The 20,375-nt window shown below is 44.2% G+C and overlaps 1 protein-coding gene across 3 annotated transcripts in view; it reads left to right on the forward strand.

Moving 5' to 3' along the window:
- The first annotated feature begins 1,957 nt into the window (after nt 1-1,957).
- The window catches only part of UBR3 (ubiquitin protein ligase E3 component n-recognin 3), a 209,644-nt gene continuing 191,226 nt past the window's right edge, over nt 1,958-20,375 (forward strand). For 2 of the 3 annotated variants that reach the window (XM_074967530.1, XM_074967531.1), the window contains exon 1: nt 1,958-2,412. In XM_074967530.1, coding sequence (XP_074823631.1) covers nt 1,973-2,412 — 440 coding nt within the window. In that variant the 5' untranslated portion in view covers nt 1,958-1,972. The remainder of the gene's footprint in view (nt 2,413-20,375) is intronic. The other variant, XM_074967532.1, reaches the window with a different exon arrangement.

Genomic DNA, 20,375 nt, shown 5'->3' on the forward strand with positions numbered 1-20,375 from the left:
CTTAGCACCAGATTTTAGTGACCAAAACACTGGCAGCTCCTTTGTCTATTAGAAAGACTGTCATCTTTTAATAGGTTGGATTTAAATGTTTTTACACTCATTTGCAGTTCCTTCCTAGAATTCTGTGGAAAAAATATCATGCTGATTGCACATTATTCCTTGGGTTTTATGTTCCTAATGTACCAAAATACAAGATGCATTAGTTTACTTTACTGATGGAGTATGCCAGCAGGAGAGTTAGAGAAACAAGTAATATCTTTTAGTATCTTTTTCAGCTCTGTGACATTCTCAGTTCCTTGCCCAGACCTGAAGAAGAACCCTGTGTAGCTTGAAAGCTTGTCTCTTTCACTGACAGAAGTTGGTCCAATAAAAGATATTACCTCACCCACCTCTCTAATATCCTGGGACCAACGCAGCTACAACACTCCAAGCAGAGAAGCGGACAGCCCTAGGAATAATGTTGCAAAACCAGCAGAGGGAGCATCCACCTTGTTAGGTTTTGTTTATTTGTTTTGTTTATTTGGCAGGCCAAATAAAATGTAGGACTATTTTCATTAAGGCAACATTTTTTTTTAAAAAACTTGTCGTCACTCAATAGTAAATTTAATTATAGAGCGAATATTGCTTCAAAAGTATTGCAGCCAACAGCTGTAAATTTAAAAATATTATAATCCTGAGGACTTTCCCCCTTAATCTGTAAAAATGTAGAGTCCTGTTCCTGCAGTTTACAGTGCAGAGCTCCACACGGATACAGCAGTAGTCTGCTCTGTACTGTAAATTGAAGGATTGGCAACTATGGCTGCTCAAATTTGATTTGTGGTTTCATTTACTTAATAGTAAGAGTGTTTCTTCATTATTTATTTATTTTATTTTTAAGAGCCTAAAAATGCTAGCAATTTCACAAAACAAGTAGAGGCCTAAATCCAGCCTTTATCATTTTAATGGGATTACTCATGTGAGTAAACACATGCACAAGTGTTTGCAGGTTTGTGGCTTTACTGTTCACTTTTTATTCTCGGTTAATATTTCATTCAATGTGGACAATGAAAATAGGCTAGCCAGTTTCACTTTGGTTTCTAGTCATTTTTGTCTTTCAGCTTCGAAGGCAGGGCCCAGATCCTGCAAGTTTATATACAGATTCATCTCTAGGGATGAACTTGCATATTAAGGGCCCCATTCAGCAATCACAACAGTGCAATATTTAAATCCAAACAAAATGGCTTTTACTTGAAAATTAAAAATAATTAAAACATTTCTATTAGTGTAGGTTTGTATAATCTTTCTAGAACTATTGTTTTTCTCCATAAATACCATGGCAGAATGCAATTGATACAACTATCCCAAGCGAATTGTATATATTTAAGTTTGGATGGACTAGGATCACATAGAGGAGGTAATATTATCATCATTTTGGTCAAAACTTGTATCCATTATTTTTTCTTAAACAAACGATTACAGTGAAACCTGCACAAGGCACCTCCCTAAGCAATCTTCTGTCTTAAGCGCCTATCTCACAATATCACTGAAACCAGAGTTCACCTTATTTTGCGCTGAGAGTCTCAGATGAGAGACGCTGTAAATACCAGGCCAAACATGAGGATGGGGCTAAAGGACACGACAATGTCCCTCTTTAAGAGTTCCTGGAAAGTTTCCTCCGAGGGTGGCATCTGCCTAGGACGTGCTCATCAGAGCAGGGGCTGTGTGAGAGGCAGCAGGGTGCCTGAGAAAGGCGGGCGGCGTCGGCCCAAGACAGGGCCCGGGAGGAAGAGGAGGGGAAGGAGGGACAATGTCAGGAGGAGGCAGACGCAGGGCGGGGGGAACGGGCGTCTTGCGGCGGGCACGGTGCCGGCTCCCAGGCTATCGCGAGAGAGGCGCCGCTAGGAGGGGAGAGAGGGCGGGGGTCGGAAGCCCCAGAGCCGGGAGCCCGGCGCAGCCGTAGCGGCTCCAGCGTCCCGGGTTCCCAGTCCTCATCATGGCGGGGGCCGGTGCGAGCGGCCGGGAGAAGCGGGCCACGGCGGCGCGGCTGAAGGCGGCCCTGAGCGACGGCGGGGAGAGCGGGGCGGCGGCGGAGCTGCAGGCGTTGCTGGAGCGGGCGCTGGCCCCGGCCCCGGGCGGCGGGGAGGCGGCGGCCGAGGCGCTGGAGTGGTGCCGCTGCCTGCTGTCGGGCGGGGAGCCCTGGGAGGGCTTCGTGCAGGCGGTGCGGGCCTACGACCCGGCCACGCTCTGCGGCCTGGTCTGGACGGCCAACTTCGTGGCCTATCGCTGCCGGACGTGCGGCATCTCGCCCTGCATGAGCCTGTGCGCCGAGTGCTTCCACCAGGGCGAGCACGCCGGGCACGACTACAACATGTTCCGGAGCCAGGCAGGGGGCGCCTGCGACTGCGGCGATGGCAACGTCATGCGGGAGGCCGGGTGAGCCCCGGGGGGCGACCTGGCTGGGAGGGGAGTGGGCCGGGGCCGGGGCCGGGGCCGACGGGGCCTGTGGCTGGAGGCTGAGGGCTGGCACCTGCAGTTGCTGCCCTAGTGGGTGGGCCTAGGACTGCAGGTGCGTCGTTAGCCGGCTCCCAAGGGAAGAGGTGGCACAGCGGGTGGGAGTCGCTTTTTTGGGGGGAGGGTCAGGCGGGCGCAGTGATGTGCTGCTAGTATTTAAACAGAGGGCTCAGGCAGAAGTGTCATCCGTTAGCTTGTGATGGGCTCTGTGACCAAGGTGCCTGTGCCGCAAAGGGGAGGCCAGAGAACTGTGGGAATGTATTCATCTGTTTCCCCCTTTAAACCAAAATCCTTTCTCACGCCCCGGGAGGTAGGGAGTGCGAGGAAAGTAACCACGAAAATGGCTTTGTGGGTTCCACACTGATTGTGTATCTATGAATCTGTGTCAAATGTACTCTGTGCACAAGTAAAAAGGTGCATTTTTTAACAACATTGTCAGCCCTGCAAAATTGATCAGAGAGTCAAGCTGGGTTGTTTTCTTCTCATGCCCCATGCCATCATCAGCAATATGGGTTTTGCAGGCTAAATTCTTCCTCCAGTGGCAACGAGTGCACAGTTATACAGGGACAGTTGTACAAACCCATTGCTTTCTGGTCTTGCTCAGGTGTAACTGTTACCGTACATGGAAGTTAGTAATGAGTCTGATAATGCACAAAAAGAAAGAAAATTCAGCTCCATGTTAGCTGTGTTCATTGAACAGAACCAAACAATACAAAAAATGTCAATATTTTGTCAGTATGTATGATGAAATACACAGAGATCAGCTAAGAGTGCCATTTTGACATACTTTATTCTGAGATTATTTTACCCTTCAATTTGAATGCTGTTCATAACTTTTAAATCCTGGAGTCACTACCCTTATGTGAGTGGTGCGTGATTCACAGAACCCGGCTGGGCTCCAAGAAAAGTGAGTAGACTATCAAGGATCCTTCTTACTTTAACTAATGTGATTCAAGTTATAGTGTTGACCAGGCCTGGGTATACAATCAGGGGCGGCTCTACCAATTTTGCAGCCCGAAGCAGTCGCCGCCTAATTGCCGCTGCCGCCATAGCTTGGATAGCTGGTGCCTGGAGCCGGCCCTATATACAATTATAAAAAGGGGAACGAGGTATGCCTTGTCAGAAAAGAAAGCAATCAGCCAAGTAGTAGTCAGACAATGGCTAATTTGTAGGTATGTCTTGATTATTGAGGAGATGAAAAAGATGGTAGTGGGGAAAGCATAATTAGAGGAAAAAAGTAAACAGCAATAACACTGCTTTTGGTTACTTAAATACAGAATGTGTACTGGCTGACTTCCAAAACAATACCAATTGTTTAACCACGTTACTCAGAGTAAATACTAGGTAGATAGTATTTGACAATGTTATCAAAACAGTCATCCAGTCCCTTTCTATACAATTTTCAGACATGGCATCTGACAATAACTTATAGGAATGCAAGGAATGTTGTAGCCACTCTCGAATGAACTCTCACAGAAAAATGATAGAGGACAAAAACACCATATCACCCTAGGATGAACACGTTGCACAAAGGACTCTGCAGTCACTCCCTATCTGACCTCACAGTCCTCGTCCTCACATGAAACCTGCACAACACCTTTAAAAGGAAAGCCTGGGAACTCTGTTAGACGCCAAAAATCATGGACTTAGTAAAGACAGTGGATTTATGGTTCATTACAACAGTCTGTAACCCTCTAACCTTCCTTTTTCCTATAACTGTAGAGGTGTTACAACTGCCCACTTCACCTTGAATGGTCTCTTGCAACATTATGTTAACTCCTTACTTGTTCTACCTTGAATTTTAGCTGTGACACTCTGAGTACCTTTCCCAGACCTGAAGAAAAGCTCTGAATAAGCCCCAAAACATGTCTCTTTCATCAACAGAAGTTGATCCAATAAAAGATATTACCTCACCCACATTGTCTCAGGAATGTAAGGAAACGTTAAAAGTTTCCCTTTCTCTGTTTTACATCTTTATTCCTTTTTATTTAAATTAAATTCATCAAAATCAGTGGTGGGCAGCCTGCGGGCTGCATGTGGCCCATCAGGGTAATCCACTGGTGGGCCGTGAGACAGTTTGTTTACATTGACCGTGTGCAGGCACAGCCTCTTGCAGCTCCCAGTGGCCGCGGTTCGGCACTTCCGGGCAATGGGAGCTGCAGGAAGCGGTGCAGGCTGCAGGGATGTGCTGGCTGCCACTTCCCGCACCTCCCATTGGCTAGGAAAGGCGAACTGCAGCCACTGGGAGCTGCGAGGGGCCATGCCTGCGGACAGTCAATGTCAGCAAAATGTCTCATGGTCTGCAATCAGATTATCCTGATGGGCTGCAGGTTGCCCACCACTGATCTAACTAATTTTGTTCCTCTATTTCCTTTCTTTCTGCATTCCAATTTAGGGTTTTTTCTTATCCTGCCGTTTTTGATTTTTTGTTTTTGTTTTTAAGTTGTTTCCTGACTCATTCTTTTCCTATAATAATTTCCATTCACCTGCTCTATAACCTACAACTTTACTCAAGAGTCTCTGCCTCTCTTATCATTTCTCTTTTGCTGCTCTTCTAGCCTGTCTCTTTCATCCCTCATTTTTTCCTTCTCCTGTTTTCTGTGAGCCGCTCCCGCTCTTCAGTTCCCATCAATCAGATGGGATGTCTCTCTCTTGCCTTGCCTTGATCTTAATTGAAGTATTAAAACCATGAGGTCAGTGGTCCAGCTGTTTTCTTGAGGCAGTCAGCTATCTCTGCTGTTGGTGTCTCCAGTCTTCCTCTTCTGAGGCACTAAGGTGAGAGCACAAGTAACAGCTCCCCTTGGTAATGGGAGGTCAGAGAAAGAGAAGACTTGAATGGCATATCAATCAACAGTCCGTTTGTGACAGACACAGGGCAGGATTTTAGTGGGACATGGCCAAATTGAAAAACACATTTTCAGATAGTTTTAAAGCAGTTTTTGGGTCAGTAACTTATCCTAAATTTCAGTTTTTATAATCAGTTTCCTATTTTAAAACTAGTTCTCACCTGTGGGGAAATTGGTTTTATAAAGAAGAAAGAAAATTGTCGTTAAATCCACAAAGTAACCACATTAAAAATATATATATAACATTTCTCACCTAATTTTTCAGTTATAGCAATCTAAGGTGTTATCTATAATATTAGTTGATAGAAATAATAAAATGTAGACAAATGGGAAGGGGAAAGATGGATTGAGCTGTCATTGGTGGGGTAGGAGTAGGAACGACTGAAATTGTTGTGTGGGGCAGATCCCATTCTATGGGTATGGTCATTCCAGATAAAGCAATACAGTAGAACCTCAAAGTTACGAACACCAGAGTTATGAACCGACCAGTCAACCACACACCTCATTTTGAACTGGAAGTACACAATCAGACAACAGCAGAGATACATTCACACAAAAGCAAATGCAGTACAGAACTGTGTTAAATGTAAACTACTAAAAAAATAAAGGATTTTTTTCTTCTCCATAATAAAGTTTCAAAGCTGTATTAAGTCAATATTCAGTTGTAAACTTTTGAAAGAACAACCATAACATTTTGTTCAGAGTTACAAACAACCTGCATTCCTGAGGTGTTTGTAATTCTGAGGTTCTACTGTCTTTGTTTTGATTTTTCTTGAAAAGTACAAGAACAATACTGTGAAAGTGAGCTTCAGTTTGCTAATAAATACATTACAAAGTGCATTTTGGTACTTAGAGGTAGCCTGGTCTAAATATAAAATTTAATAAAATTATAAATATAAAATTTCCTCAGCTTAAGTAAAGATAGGATGATAAGCTGGTGCAATTTACTGTACAGGGAAAAGCTAAACCAAAGTAAAACAGGTTTAAACTACTGTCAGAGTATCCACATACTAAGTTCCACTGGTTGAGCTGAATTGGTTTAACGTAGCACTTTTAGTAAAACGGGTACAATTTTGTGTGTATATTAGTCATCGATACATAAGAAGTGCTGAGGTGTGCAAAGCTAAGATAGGAGCTTTCAACACTTGGATTCATGCAATAGAAGTTGGGTTTCTAGCTTGACGTAAGGTCACTGCAGCCTAGGCTTCTATTAATAGCTGAGAGATTCAAATGTGGAACCTGCTTACAAACTTTGTCTGCCATCTGCTTTGTTCAGATAAAATTTTGTAGTTACTATCCATGAAAGACACAAGTATTGGTATTATGTTCCTCAGTTTTTGTGATTTGATCACCCGTGTTCTGAACTTTTACTCAAGACATATTGACTTAGAAGAATGCTTTCTAATGCAATCTTAGCTAGGTACATGATGATTTATTTATTGTAGTATAAATCTGTTTAGTTCACCATGTAGTGCACTGTCTCTTTAAGAGGGTTAATGAAAACCCAAAGATAATAGGCTGTGGTGTGGGAAGGGTGTATATAAATGCTTCAGTAAGGCTTGTATTTAAGATTGTAGTCTATTTCTTGCAGCTACAACAATATACAATTTTATAATAGATGTCTGTAAACAAGGAAGCTTGCATCTAGCATATGATGGGGGGGCTAATTTAGCTACAACTAATCAGGAAAGAGATCTTGGAGTCATCGTGGATAGTTCTCTGAAGTCGTCCACACAGTGTGCAGCGGCAGTCAAAAAAGCAAACGGGATGTTAGGAATCATTAAAAAAGGGATGGAGAATAAGATGGAGGCTATCTTATTGCCCTTATATAAATCCATGGTATACCCACATCTTGAATACTGCGTACAGATGTGGTCTCCTCATTTCAAAAAAGATATACTGGCATCAGAAAAGGGCAACTAAAATGATTAGGGGTTTGGAATGGGTCCCATATGAGGAGAGATTAAAAAGACTAGGACTTTTCAGCTTGGAAAAGAGGAAACTAAGGGGGGATATGATAGAGGTTTATAAAATCAGGAGTGGTGTGGAGAAAGTGAATAAGGAAAAGTTATTTACTTGTTCCCATAATATAAGAACTAGGGGCCACCAAATGAAATTAATGGGCAGCAGGTTTAAAACAAATAAAAGGAAGTTCTTCACACAGTGCTCAGTCAACCTGTGGAACTCCTTGCCTGAGGAGGTTGTGAAGGCTAGGACTATAACAGGGTTTAAAAGAGAACTGGATACATTCATGGAGGTTAAGTCCATTAATGGCCATTAGCCAGGATGGGTAAAGAATGGTGTCCCTAGCCTGTGTTTTTCAGAGGGTGTAGATGGATGGCAGGAGAGAGATCACTTGATCATTCCCTGTTAGAGTCACTCCTTCTGGGGCACCTGACATTGGCCACCTCTGGCAGACAGGATACGGGCTGGATGGACCTTTGGTCTGACCCAGTATGGCCATTCTTATGTTCTAGCATAGGGGTCGGCAACCTATGGTACGCGTGCCAAAGACAGCATGAAAGCCAATTTTTAATGTCTGCTTAATGTCTGCTGTCAGTGGGCCGGCAGACAGAACCCCAGACCGGCAGCGGGCTGAGCCCCGGCTGCTGGCCCCACTCAGCCCTCTTCCAGTCTGGGGTTCTGGCTGTTGGCCCCTTGCCAGCTGGGATCCCGGCTGCAGGCCCGGCTCAGCCCGCTGCCGGCCTAGGTGAACGGAACCCCAGGCCGGCAGCGGGCTGAGCGGGCCGGCGGTGTAAGATCAGCATTTTAATTTAATTTTTAAATGAAGCTTCTTAAACATTTTGAAAACCTTGTTTACATACAACAATAGTTTAGTTATATAATATATATACTTAGAGAGAGAGAGACCTTCTAAAAACGTTAAAATGTATTATTGGCTCGTGAAACCTTAAACTGAATAAATGAAGACTCGGCACACCACTTCTAAAAGGTTGCCGACCCCTGTTCTAGCATGACATTTAGGTGCTGGTGTGTGAGTCAAGTAGCTTACTGAGTTTTGAGATGTTACAGAAAATGTTAGGTTAAAATTTATAAATTGCTGTACAAATCTTTCATATCCATGCCATTTTCAGCATTTCTGATCTCCTTTATTACATAATGTTGTCATAGCCACTGCATTTGTAGTTCTGATAATACATCTTGGACTTTAGAAATGATCTATACCAGGATTTGAAAATTTACTTGGACACCTATTTGTGAGAGGATTAACCCTGCTATCTAGAGCGAGATTTCCCAAACTTTTAAGAGCCAGCGACCTGCTTTCAGACTAAAATGTTTTATGACCCTCTCTCCTAAGATGTCTAACCATGAGCAAGTGAAATTTCATAAATGTATCAGAAATAACTAATGAAGTTTTGAAAAGAAAACTTTAATTATAAAAGATTTACAAGAGTTTAAATACACTCCCAACTAAGTGTTATGGATGAGCCTGTCTTGTTGATGAAAACTGTCCCATCCAAAGTTGAAGTGGCTGGGGTGGGGGAGACTTAGGTCCCTTTCAGTTGACAGGTGACTGGAGGGACTTTGTTTTTATTACTACCACTCAAGAGAATGCTGACTGTTAAATACAAGGATGGAAAATGGAATGAGAGCTTTCAAGGTTTTTGTTACTAAAACTGAGTCCCTCTTCTTCACAGAGCATCACGAAGAACTTACGAGATATAGCTATAGAAAGTCAATTGTGTTTGTTTGCTTGTTTTGTTTTGCAGTTGCCCAGTCAGTTTTGCCAAGTAAACAGCCTCTGACTTACATGAAGGAAAGCAGCCTCTTTCTGCTTCTCTGGGTCATCAGAAAAATAGTTCTTCAAATGCTGACCTATGAGTTCCTGATAGTTCTTATCTAGGTCTTTTTAAGGCTTGGTCTACGCTGCAGAGTTAGGTCGATGTAAGCTGTCTTACATCGACCTAACTCTGTAAGTGTCTACACTAATATGTAGCTCCCACTGATGTAACTTGTCCACTACCCCGACTTAATAATTCCACCTCCATGAGTGGCGTAGTGCTTGGTAGATGTAGTTAGGTCGATGCAGTGTCAAGGTAGACACTGCCTTACTTACATTGACTGTTGCTGCCTTTCAATTTGAAGATATTCTACATTTTCCCATTACTTTTGAGAAGAAGAACTTCTAAGTTTTTTTGATGACTGTTTCTACTCTGACATGTATGGATAGAAAACTCACATTGTGCTCCTGAAGAGAAGAATTCAACTCATTTTGATCCCAAAGATGAGCAAGGTGAATTATTGAGCGTGTAAGTGAGATCATTCAGGAAAACTTGCTTTTCTGCCCTTAATTCTAAGAATAGCTAGCACTTTACCTTATGAAAGTCACCTCACTTAGGCATGAAAGAGGAGTTGCTGGTGAATAACACACAAAGAAAATTTTGCTATCTGCATTCTGGTCACTTTTCTCATTTGGTTATCTGACAAGAAAATATATCTGAGACCACCACCTAAGAATGTGGGTGTTTTCTCAAGTTAATGGAAATATTATTGTTGCTGTGATTGTCTACAGGCAATTTTCATATTTTGCTTATTTTTTTTTGGACTTGTGCCAGGATTTCTCACTTCTGTTATCTTGTTTTACTGTGTTTGACCTGTACTTGGTCAGACATTTCATTTTGCTCTTGTTTAATTATAGGCAGGGGCTGGTAGCATTGAATATTATTGACGTTGCCTGACACTTTCCATGCTAAGACCCTGTTTTCAGTTCCTTATAACATTGGCAAATTTTAACTGTTAAGGCTGAAATTTTCTATCCTCGATTTCTGTCTCAGGCTGAATATTTTTTGGAAAATTTCAGCCAAAGTGGTTGAACTGTTTCTGAGATTGAAGCTAAGGAAAACAAAGTTGTTCGTAGAATCGTAGAGGATTAGGGTTGGAAGAGACCTCAGAAGGTCATCTAGTTCAACCTGCTGCTCAAAGCAGGAACAACCCCAACTAAATCATCCCAGCCATGGCTTTGTGAAGCCGGGCCTTAAAAACCTCTAAGGATGGTGATTCCACCACCTCCCTAGGTAACTGGCCAATGGGAGCTGTGGGGGTGGCACTTGCAGGTGCGGGCAGCGCACGGAGGCATGCTGTCTCCCTCCCCCCAGGGGCACACACAAATGTGCCAGCAGCTGGCTGCTTCTGGGAGCGGTGTGGGGCCACGGCAGGCAGGCAAGCAGCCTGCCTGAACCCTGCTGCGCTGCCAGCCAGGAGCCACCTGTGGTAAACGCCTCCTGGCCAGAGCCTACACCTTACAACCCTTCCTGCACCCCTGGCCCAGGTCAGAATCCCCTCCTGCACCCAAACTCCCTCCAAGACCCGTCACCCCCTCCTGCACTTCAACCTCCTGCCCCAGGTCAGAATCCCCTCCTGCACCAAACTCCCTCCCAGAGCTTGCACCCCCTCACCCTCTCCTGCACTCCAACACTCTGCCCCAGCCTGGAGCCCCCTCCTGCACCCAAACTCCCTCACAGAAAGAAACTAATATAACAGCTGTTCTAAGATAAGAAGTAGGCTATTTTGAATTAACTATATTCTACATGTTTTAAGATTGAAATGTAACCACAGAACAGTTTTATGTTAATAGGCAAGATTAGTATAGCATTAATAGCCACATAAGAATGGCCATACTGGGTCAGACCAAAGGTCCATCCAGTCCAGTATCCTGTCTATTGACAGTGGCCAATGCCAGGTGCCCCAGAGGGAGTGAACCTAACAGGTAATGATCAAGTGATCTCTCTCCTGCCATCGATCTTCACCGTCTGACAAACAGAGGCTAGTTTTTCCTGATGTCCAAGTTAACCCCCCCTTGCTGCAATTTCAGCCCATTTCTTCTTGTTCTATCCTCAGAGGCTGAGAACTTTTTTTCCCCTTCCTCCTTGTAATAAAGCTTTTATGTACTTGAAACTGTTATCAAGTCCCCCTTCAGTCTTCTCCAGACTAAACAAACCCAATTTTTTCAATCTTCTCTCATAGGTCATGTTTTCTAGACCTTTAATCATTTTTGTTGTTCTTCAGTGGACTTTCTCCAATTTGTCCACATCTTTCCTGAAATATGGTGCCCAGAATTGGACACTATACTCCAGTTGAGGCCTAATCAGCGTGGAGTAGAGTGGAAGAACTACTCCTTGTCTTGCTTACTACGCTTCTGCTACTACATCCCAAAATGATGATTGCCTTTTTTTTTTTTTTTTTTTTTGCAACAGTGTTACACTGTTGACTCGTATTTAGCTTGTGATACACTATCCCTTTCCGCAGTACTCCTTCCGAGGCAATCATTTCCCATTTTATATGTGTTCAACTGATTATTCCTTCTTAAGTGGAATACTTGTATTTATCTTTATTGAATTTCATCCTGTTTACTTCAGACCATTTCTCCAGTTTGTCCAGATCATTTTGAATTTTAATACTATTCTCCAAAGCACGTACAACTCCTCCCAGCTTGGTGTAGTCTGCAAACTTATAAGTGTACTCTCTATGACATTATCTAAATCATTGATAAAGATATTGAACAGAGCGGACCCAGAACTGATTCCCGTGGGACCCCACTAGTATGTGCTTCCAGTTTGATTGTGAACCACGGATAACTACTCTCTGAAACCTGTCTCTGAGAACGGTTTTCCAACCAATTATGCACCCACCTTATAGTAGCTCCATCTGAGTTGTATTTCCCCAGTTTGTTTATGAGAAGGTCATGCTAGATAGTATCAAAAGCCTTACTGAAGTCAAGATAATACCATATCTACTGCTTCCCCCCACCCCCCATCCACAAGGCTTGTTATCCTGTCAAAGAAAGCTATTAGGTTGCTTTGACATGATTTGTTTTTGACAAATCCATGCTGACTGTTACTTATCAGCTTATTATCTTTTAGGTATCTGAAAATTGATTGCTTAATTATTTAGTCCATTATCTTTCCAGGTATTGAAGTTAAGCTCACTGATTTATAATTTTATAGGTTGTCCTCATTCCCCTTATTATAGATTGGCACTATGTTTGCCCTTTTCCAGGCCTCTGGAATCTTTCTCATCTTCCATGACTTTTTGAATAATCGCGAATGGCTCAGATGTCTCCTCAGTCAGCTCCTTGAGTATTTTAAGATGTATTTCATCAGGCCTTGGTGACTTGAAGACATCTAACTTGTCTAAGGCTATGTCTACACTAGAGCCCTTACAGTGCATTAACTGTGCTGCTGCAGCTGCACCGTTTTGAGGCCTCCCGTGTAGCTGCTCTATGCTGATGGGAGAGAGCTCTCCCGTCAGCATAATTAAACCAGTCCCAACGAGTGTTGAATTCTTCTCTTCAGGGGCACAGTATGAGTTTTCTATCCATGCATGACAGGGTAGAAACAGCCATTTAAAAAAACAACCACCTTGAATTTAGTCTTCTCAAAAGTAATGGGGAAAATTTAGAATAGCTTCAAATTGTTTCTAACTTTGGGGCAAATGAAGAACATAAAAATGGCCACTCTGGGTCAGACCAGTGGGCCATCTAGCCCAGTATGTTGCCTTCCGATGCTGGCCAATGCCAGATGCTTCAGAGGGATTGAACAGAAAAGGCCAATTATCAAGTGATCCATCCCTTGTCATCCACTCCCAGCTTGTGCAGTTAGATGCTTAGGACATCCAGAGCATGGGGTTGCATCCCTGATCGTCTTGGCTAATAATCACTGATGGACCTTGTGGCACTAGGACCCCATATTCTTCATAGAGATATTATGATATGATTATGGCATAACTATGATGTATTTTATATAAGAACGGGCATGTGACATATCATTGGAAAGGTTAAAATTTACTGAATATGATTATCCTATTTGTATGCATGTATCATTTTTGTATCTGAAGTTAGGAGTATTGTCTATGCATCAATTACAAATGTGTTTACACCTGAGGAACGCCCACTAGACAGAATGCAATCAGTCTAGATGGCTGTTTGGGAGGGGTCATTAGGTCTTTGAAGATGCTAATCTCCCACCAGGGAGCCTTCCTGGGAAGCCTTCCTGGGGATGTTGCAAACCGCCTCTGAGCGCAGGTCTTCACTAGCAATGTGGCTCGTGTAGGTGTGGCATAGTGCTGGGAGAGAGCTCTCTCAGCACTCTAAAAAACCCACCTCCACGAGGGGAATAGCTACATTGGCACTTTACAGGACTGAAACTTGCAGCGCTCGGGAGGGGGTGTGTGTGTTTTTTCACTCCCCTGAGTGAGAAAGTTTCAGCACTGTAAAGTGCCAGTATAGACAAGCCCTGAGATATGGCTGCAGGGACATGTGACCAAGTCACCTGGTACTGGTACTGGTCTCTATGATAATACTAGTGTTTTTCCAGTGACTGGGAGTGGGAATCAAACTGGGAAACAAAGGATTCCCACCATATGAAAAAACGAAGGCAGGAGAGTGACATCATTGTGGTTCGTTCTTCACTGACTCTCCGCCCAACAAGGAAGACTGCTGGAAACACCTGAAAAACAAAAGGACTGAACTAGGGGGAAGGACTGAATCCGGGCTAGAGGGTTGTCTAGCCTGTGAATGGAATATCTGGAGTTTTAAGTTGCAAGCAACTGCAGTTTGCCTTCAAGACTCTCCGCAAACTGCCTAGAACAACATTTAGGGTGAGAATTTGCTGCTCATATCCAATTTTGTTTTTATTTTATTTGATAGGTAATCTGCTTTGATCTGTTTGCTATCCCTTATACTCACTTAGATTTTATCTTTTGTAGTTAATACATTTTTTTTTTTGTCTAAAGCCAGTGTGTGTAGAAATCATAATGTGGGGCAAAAAGCTATGTATATCCCTCTCCACACTGAGGGAGAGGGCAAATTTCATGAGCTTACACTGTACAGTTCTCTGAGCAGTGCAAGACGGTACAATTTTGGGTTTACCCTCTAGAGCAGGGGCGGGCAAACTTTTTGGCCTAAGGGCCACATTGGGTTTCCAAAATTGTATGGAAGGCCGGTTAGGGGAAGCTGTGTCTCCCCAAACAGCCAAGCGTGGCCCGGACCCCGCCTCCTATCTGACCTCCCCACTTCTCACCCCCTGACGGCTCCCCTGGGACTCTTGCCCCATCCAACCCCCGCTGTTCCCTGTCCTCTGAGGGCCCTCGCGGGACTTCTGCCCCATCCACCACTCCCTGTCCCCTGACTGCTCCCTGCTGCCCTATTCAACCCCTCCTCTCATTCCTGACTGCCCCCCCCCTCCCCGGGACCCCTGCCCTATCCAGTCCCTGCCCTCTGACTGCCCCGACCCCTATCCACACCCCTGACCACTGCCCCCGAACTCTCCTGCCCTCTATTCAACCCCCCCACCCCCTTACTGCACTGCCTGGAGCACCAGTGGCTGGCGGCACTACAGCCGCGCTGCCCAGAGCACCAGGTCAGGCCGCAGCTCTGCAACTGTGCTGCCCGGCTGCCTAGAGCATTGCGCTGGCGGCACGGCGTGCTGCAGGGGAGAGGGGGACAGCAGGGGAGGAGCTGGGAGCTCAGGGGCCGTGTAGGAGGGTCCCGTGGGCTGGATGTGGCCCGCGGACCGTAGTTTGCCCACCTCTGCTCTACAGGGGAGTGTGCACTTGAGTACTGGGCAATTCCCATGCAGAGCTGGTTTCAGTGTCTGTGTTTCTGCCGCTGGGTGCATCCCTACCTGTGTGCTGGTGAAAGCGTAAGACTGGGAGCATGTCTGCTGCTTGTGTCAGTATTACAGGGTGAAAGAGAGCCCAGGCTGGTGGGTCAGGCAGGTTCAGTGGTACCCTAGTTCCAAGTGGCAGCCTGAAGGGGAGGAACCCATCACAGACCAATCCTCCATTAACTTATCTAATTCTTTTTTGAACCCAGCTATACTTTTGGCCGTCAAAACATCCCCTGGCAATGAGTTCCACAGGTTGATTGTGCGTTATGTGAAGTAGTACTCCCTTTCGTTTTAAACCTGCTTCTTATTAAGTTCATTGGGTGACTCCTGGTTCTTGTGTTATGCAAAGAAGTAAATAACAAATCCTTATTCACTTTCTCCACACCATTCATGATTTTGTAGACCTCTATCATATCCCATCTTTATCGTCTTTTCCAAGCTGAACAATCTCAGTTTTTTTAAATCTTTCCTCATCATTTTTGTTGCCCTTCTCTGTACCTTTTCCAAATTTAATATTTTTTTTTAAATGGGGTGACCAGAACTGGATGCAGTATTCAAGGTGTGGGTGTACCATGGAGTGTTATATGGTCATTATGATATTTACTGTCTTATTATCTATCCGTTTCCTAATGGTTCCTACATGCTTAGCTTTTTTGACTGCTGCTGCACATTGAGTACATGTTTTCAGAGAACTATCCATGAGATAATGCTATATAATACTTAGTCCTGCCAGGAGTGCTGGGGACTGGATGATGTGACTTCCTGTGGTCCCTTCCAGTCCTATGATTCTATGAGACTGCCAATATCTTTTTTTCTTAAGTGTAACAGATAATTTAGACCCCATCATTTTGTGTATATATACTTGGGATTATGTTTTCCCGTGTGCATTACTTTGCATTTGTCAACACTGAATTTCATCTGCCATTTTGGTTTCCAGTTGATCTCACAAAACTGAGCCCTTTTAACTCTTTGCAATCTGCTGTGGACTTAACTATCTTGAGTAATTTTATATCGTCGACAAACTTTTCCACCTGACTTTTTGCCCCCTTTTCCAGACCATTTATGAATATTTTGAGCAGCGTTTGTCCCAGTACAGCTCTCTGGGGGACACCACTATTCACCTCTCTCCATTGTGAAAACTGTCCATTTATTCTTACTGTTTGTTTCCTGTCTTTTAATGTGTTACTGATCCATGAGGTGACCTTCCCTCTTATCCCATGACTGCTTACTTTGCTTAAGAGCCTTTGGTGAGGGACCTTGTCAAAGGCTTTCTGAAAGTCCAAGTACACTATATCCATTGGCTCACCTTTGTCCACATGCTTGTTGACACACTCAAAGAATTCTAATAGATCAGTGAGGCATGACTTCTCTTTACAAAAGTTGTGTTGACTCTCCCCCAACAAATCATGTTCATCTTTATGTCTGATAATTCTATTCTTTACTATAGTTTCAATCAATTTGAATTTAGGCTTACCTGCCTATAATTGCCAAGATCGCTTCTGGAGCCTTTTAAAAAAATTGGTGTTATAGCTATCCTCCAGTCATCTGGTACAGAGGCTGATTTATGTGATAGGTTACCTACCACAGTTAGTAGTTCTGCAATTTCATATTTAAGTTCCTTCAGAACTCTTGACTGACAGCTGAGTGTTGCTCTGCTTGATCTCACTCACTCTGGCCCCAGCCTGTCTTGTTGTTGTTGTCCAACAGAGAGAAAACCTGACATGTTTATTTGCCCAGTTAGCTCTTTTATTTGTCCCAGGCTTTTGGGCAGTAGGATTTTCCAAATCTGAACCAATGTCATATATAAATGCAAAAATTTGAGAATTCACTGGATGTCCTTTAATGAATTGTCATTACTTTAACATCTCATAAAATACTTGTCTGAGAATTGTTAGCATTTTTTTGCAAGTATTTTGCTATGTATGAAACAATGGAAACTAGGGCCAGTGTTCTTATCTGTCATTGCCTTGGCAATATCTAGGCAGATTGCATTACACCACTCCCATTGAAAATGAAAATCTTGATCCTCTTGAAATATAAGAATTCTCTTACTGTGATTCCTGATATAGCTTTATCAAAGAACAAGCCTTCTTCAATAGAACCATCATAAACATGCTTCACAAATTATAGAAGCTGTGCTGGACGATGTATCAAGCTGAATTGCTAAATGTTCACTTTTCCTGCATTTTGAAAGTAGCTGCTCTGACTTCCTCAGTCATGTCACTGATATGTTGCAAAACGATGTTATTTGTCAGAATCACTGTTTTCAACTTGGTAGTTGATTTAGGCTTTGTAATCCTTGAAACTGTAATGAATTGGGAAGGACAAGATTTTCTGTAGAGGTGTGCACTTTTCATGATTGTGCAATTTGCAGAAATACCGTCTACCTTATACCATCTTTGAAGGCCGTTTATCTGTTGTCAGTTTGAATAATCCAAATCATGTTGTTTTCATTTTTTTTTAAGGTTTTGAGTCCCTCCCCTCTGCAATTTTGTTTCTCCTGGGGAAATGACAGTTGTAAACAGTGACCAAACAGCTTTCTTCAAGCAAAGTATTATTGATTAGAACAAACGCATTTTAGAGAAAACGTATCTTAAAAACCATAAAATATGCTACATGCAAGTCTCTCTTACAAAGTGCTTAACCATCTTTCATGTGGGGATCCTAGTAGGATTAGCTCTAGATCAGAGGTGGGCAAACTACGGGCCGCGGGACTGTCCTGCCCGGCCCCTGAACTCCTGGCCCAGGAGGCTAGCCCCCGGCCCCTCCCACACTGTCCCCTCTCTCCTGCAGCCATGCTGCAGCACGGGCAGCACTCTGGGCGGCGGGGCTGCCTGCTCATGCAGGGCAGCACGGCATCGTGTCTGGCTCCAGCCGGGCAGCGCGGTGGCCAGACATGCTGCTCTGAGCAGCATGGTAAGGGGGCTGGGGGGTTGGATAAGGGGCAGGGGGTTCCAGGGGGCAGTCAGGGGACAGGGGGCGGTTGGATGGGGAGGAGGTTTGGGGGGGTTCAGTCAGGGGAGGGGAGTGGGTGCGGGGGTTAGATAGGGGATGGGGTCTCGAGGGGGGGTGGTGGGGGGACAAGGACCGGGGCGGGGGTTGGATGGGTCGAGGGTTCTGAGGGGGGCAGTCGGGGTGGGAAGTGGTAGGGGGCGGGGGCCAGGCTGTCTGGGGAGGCACAGCCTTCCCTACCTGGCCCTCCATATAGTTTTGCACCCCAATGTGGCCCTCAGGCCAAAAAGTTTGCCCACCCCTGCTCTAGATTCTTACTCAGAGCTTCTGTGTCCACTTGTCACCCTATCAGAGCTCACTGACACGCTCTGGATGGTCCTTAGTGACTCTCCCCCTCCCTCCCATATTTTGTAGAGATCAAGAGACTTTTAAATTCTTTATAGCCCTCTAGCTTCTCACTCTGCCAAAACAACTGTGTCACTTCAGCCTCGGGCCTGGAAGGATGCCACTGTCTTTCAAATGTGTGCTTGGGTGTTCTAATCTGGAAAACCATTGTGTTGCCTTCCTGTAAAGATCCCATTGAATTTGTGCATTATAGGTGTATAATAAACATTGTTACCCCCAATATTTAATAACTTCCTGTTGGAATTAATAATATTTGAAATTATTGATATAGGAAACCACCAAACACAAGTTTAATAATAAATTCCTTTATTAAATCCAAGGACCAAATGGTGTTTATACAATTGCTCTAAACATGTCTAGCATCCTAAAAATAAGCACTCACTACATCCAATACAGTAACAAAACATTTATTAGTATTTGATCAAGATACAAGCCAAACCCAGGGTACTTAGACCTATATTGATCAGCTCCAACGTGGTCAGGAAGGTAATAGCAATGAACCCTTTAAGAGTTTACTTTTTATACCCTTTAACAAACAAATGATAACATTGCCAATTACTTGAGCTAAAAACCAGTTTGAGACAGTATGCTCTTATTTCCAGTTTTAATCCAGATAAGATTTACAACCTCCTCTTTTCCCAGTCTTTCCTCTCCTACTTCTTGCTGACCAACAGTGTTTTCCATTGCACCTGGGTTCAAATAGGCTTTAATGCTAGTGTGTAGGTTAAGAAAGGCCTTGTTGGCTCATTTTAAGATGGATTCTCTTAGTAGAGACTGCAGATGGTTTTAAATAAAACAATCAGTCAGAGGCCTTTAAACTTCCCCTTATCTCATTAGTTATTCTTTGAACCAGACATCCTCCTTACTTCATTTCTTCTGGCCTAATAACTCATTATTTTCAAGGCCTTTCCTTACAACATCTATATACAGTAAAAGCTTTTTTATCTGGCATGTTGGGGGAATGGGGGGCTGGAAGGGGGATCCGGTAAGTGACAAATTCCAGTTAACTAAGAGGGAAGGGAGTTCGGGTGCAAGAGGAGGTGCAGGGCTGGGGATTGGGGCACGGGAGGGGGTGTGGGATCTGGGAGGGAGTTTGGGTGTGGGAGGGGGCTTGGGGCAGGGGTTGGGGAGGTGTGGCAGGCAGTTCTGCGTGGTGTTCCCGTCCTGCCCCGAGCCCTGGCTCCACAGCTCCTGCAGGTGGAGGCAGCCGCATCTTCGAATAGGAGCAGCAGGGACAAGTTGCCGCTTGTGGGGAGCCGCCCAAGGTGAGCGCTGCCCGGATCCGGCACCCTGCACCCCCTCCTGTGCCGCAACCCCGCACTCCCTCCAAAGCCCGCACCCCCTCCCACACTCTGAACCCCTTGTGGCCGTTCCTCCACCTAGGAGCAGCAGGGGCATGTCACCGCTTCTGGGGAGCCACGCAAAGCCAGAAAAGGAGCCTGCTGGCCCTGTTCCAACCGGACTATAAACCGGAGTTTCTATGAAGATTAGAAATGCCGGTTTATAGAGCTTTCTGGTTGGTACAAGGATGGATAATACAGCTTTTACTGTATTTCCTTAATCAAACTTAAAATAACTCATATTCTTTAATTTCATATTTGTCTTACACTTCCCCTTGTTGAACAGGTCACATACAGCGTTCATAACATTATTACATACCAGCTCCACATTTATCAGAGTACTTAATACATGTATTTAATGAAGCTGATACTATTTTTTACATAAAGAAAATCCAGGCATACACGCACCAATACAGGTATTCTACTGTTTTAGTTGGAGAGTCTGTAGCAGGGTGCTGCACGTGCTCTCATCATGTACTAGCCTAGGTTGAAATGCTAGCTGGGATTTTCAGGTTCCAAAAATGTGGTGGCCTTAAAGTGTCACAGAGCTATGGGGCTTACATGGTATGTTAATTTTTTATCACTTCTTGAATTATTTTTTATAGGGTCGTGACCCAAAGTTCAGGAAATCTTGAAAAAGAGGCTGATACAAAAAGGGGGGGGGGGAGGGGGGCCTGGTGACAAGACTAACACTATACCTCCAGTCCTAATTTTAG

Source organism: Natator depressus, chromosome 11 (genome assembly GCF_965152275.1).
Source record: "Natator depressus isolate rNatDep1 chromosome 11, rNatDep2.hap1, whole genome shotgun sequence".
Taxonomy (NCBI): domain Eukaryota; kingdom Metazoa; phylum Chordata; order Testudines; family Cheloniidae; genus Natator; species Natator depressus.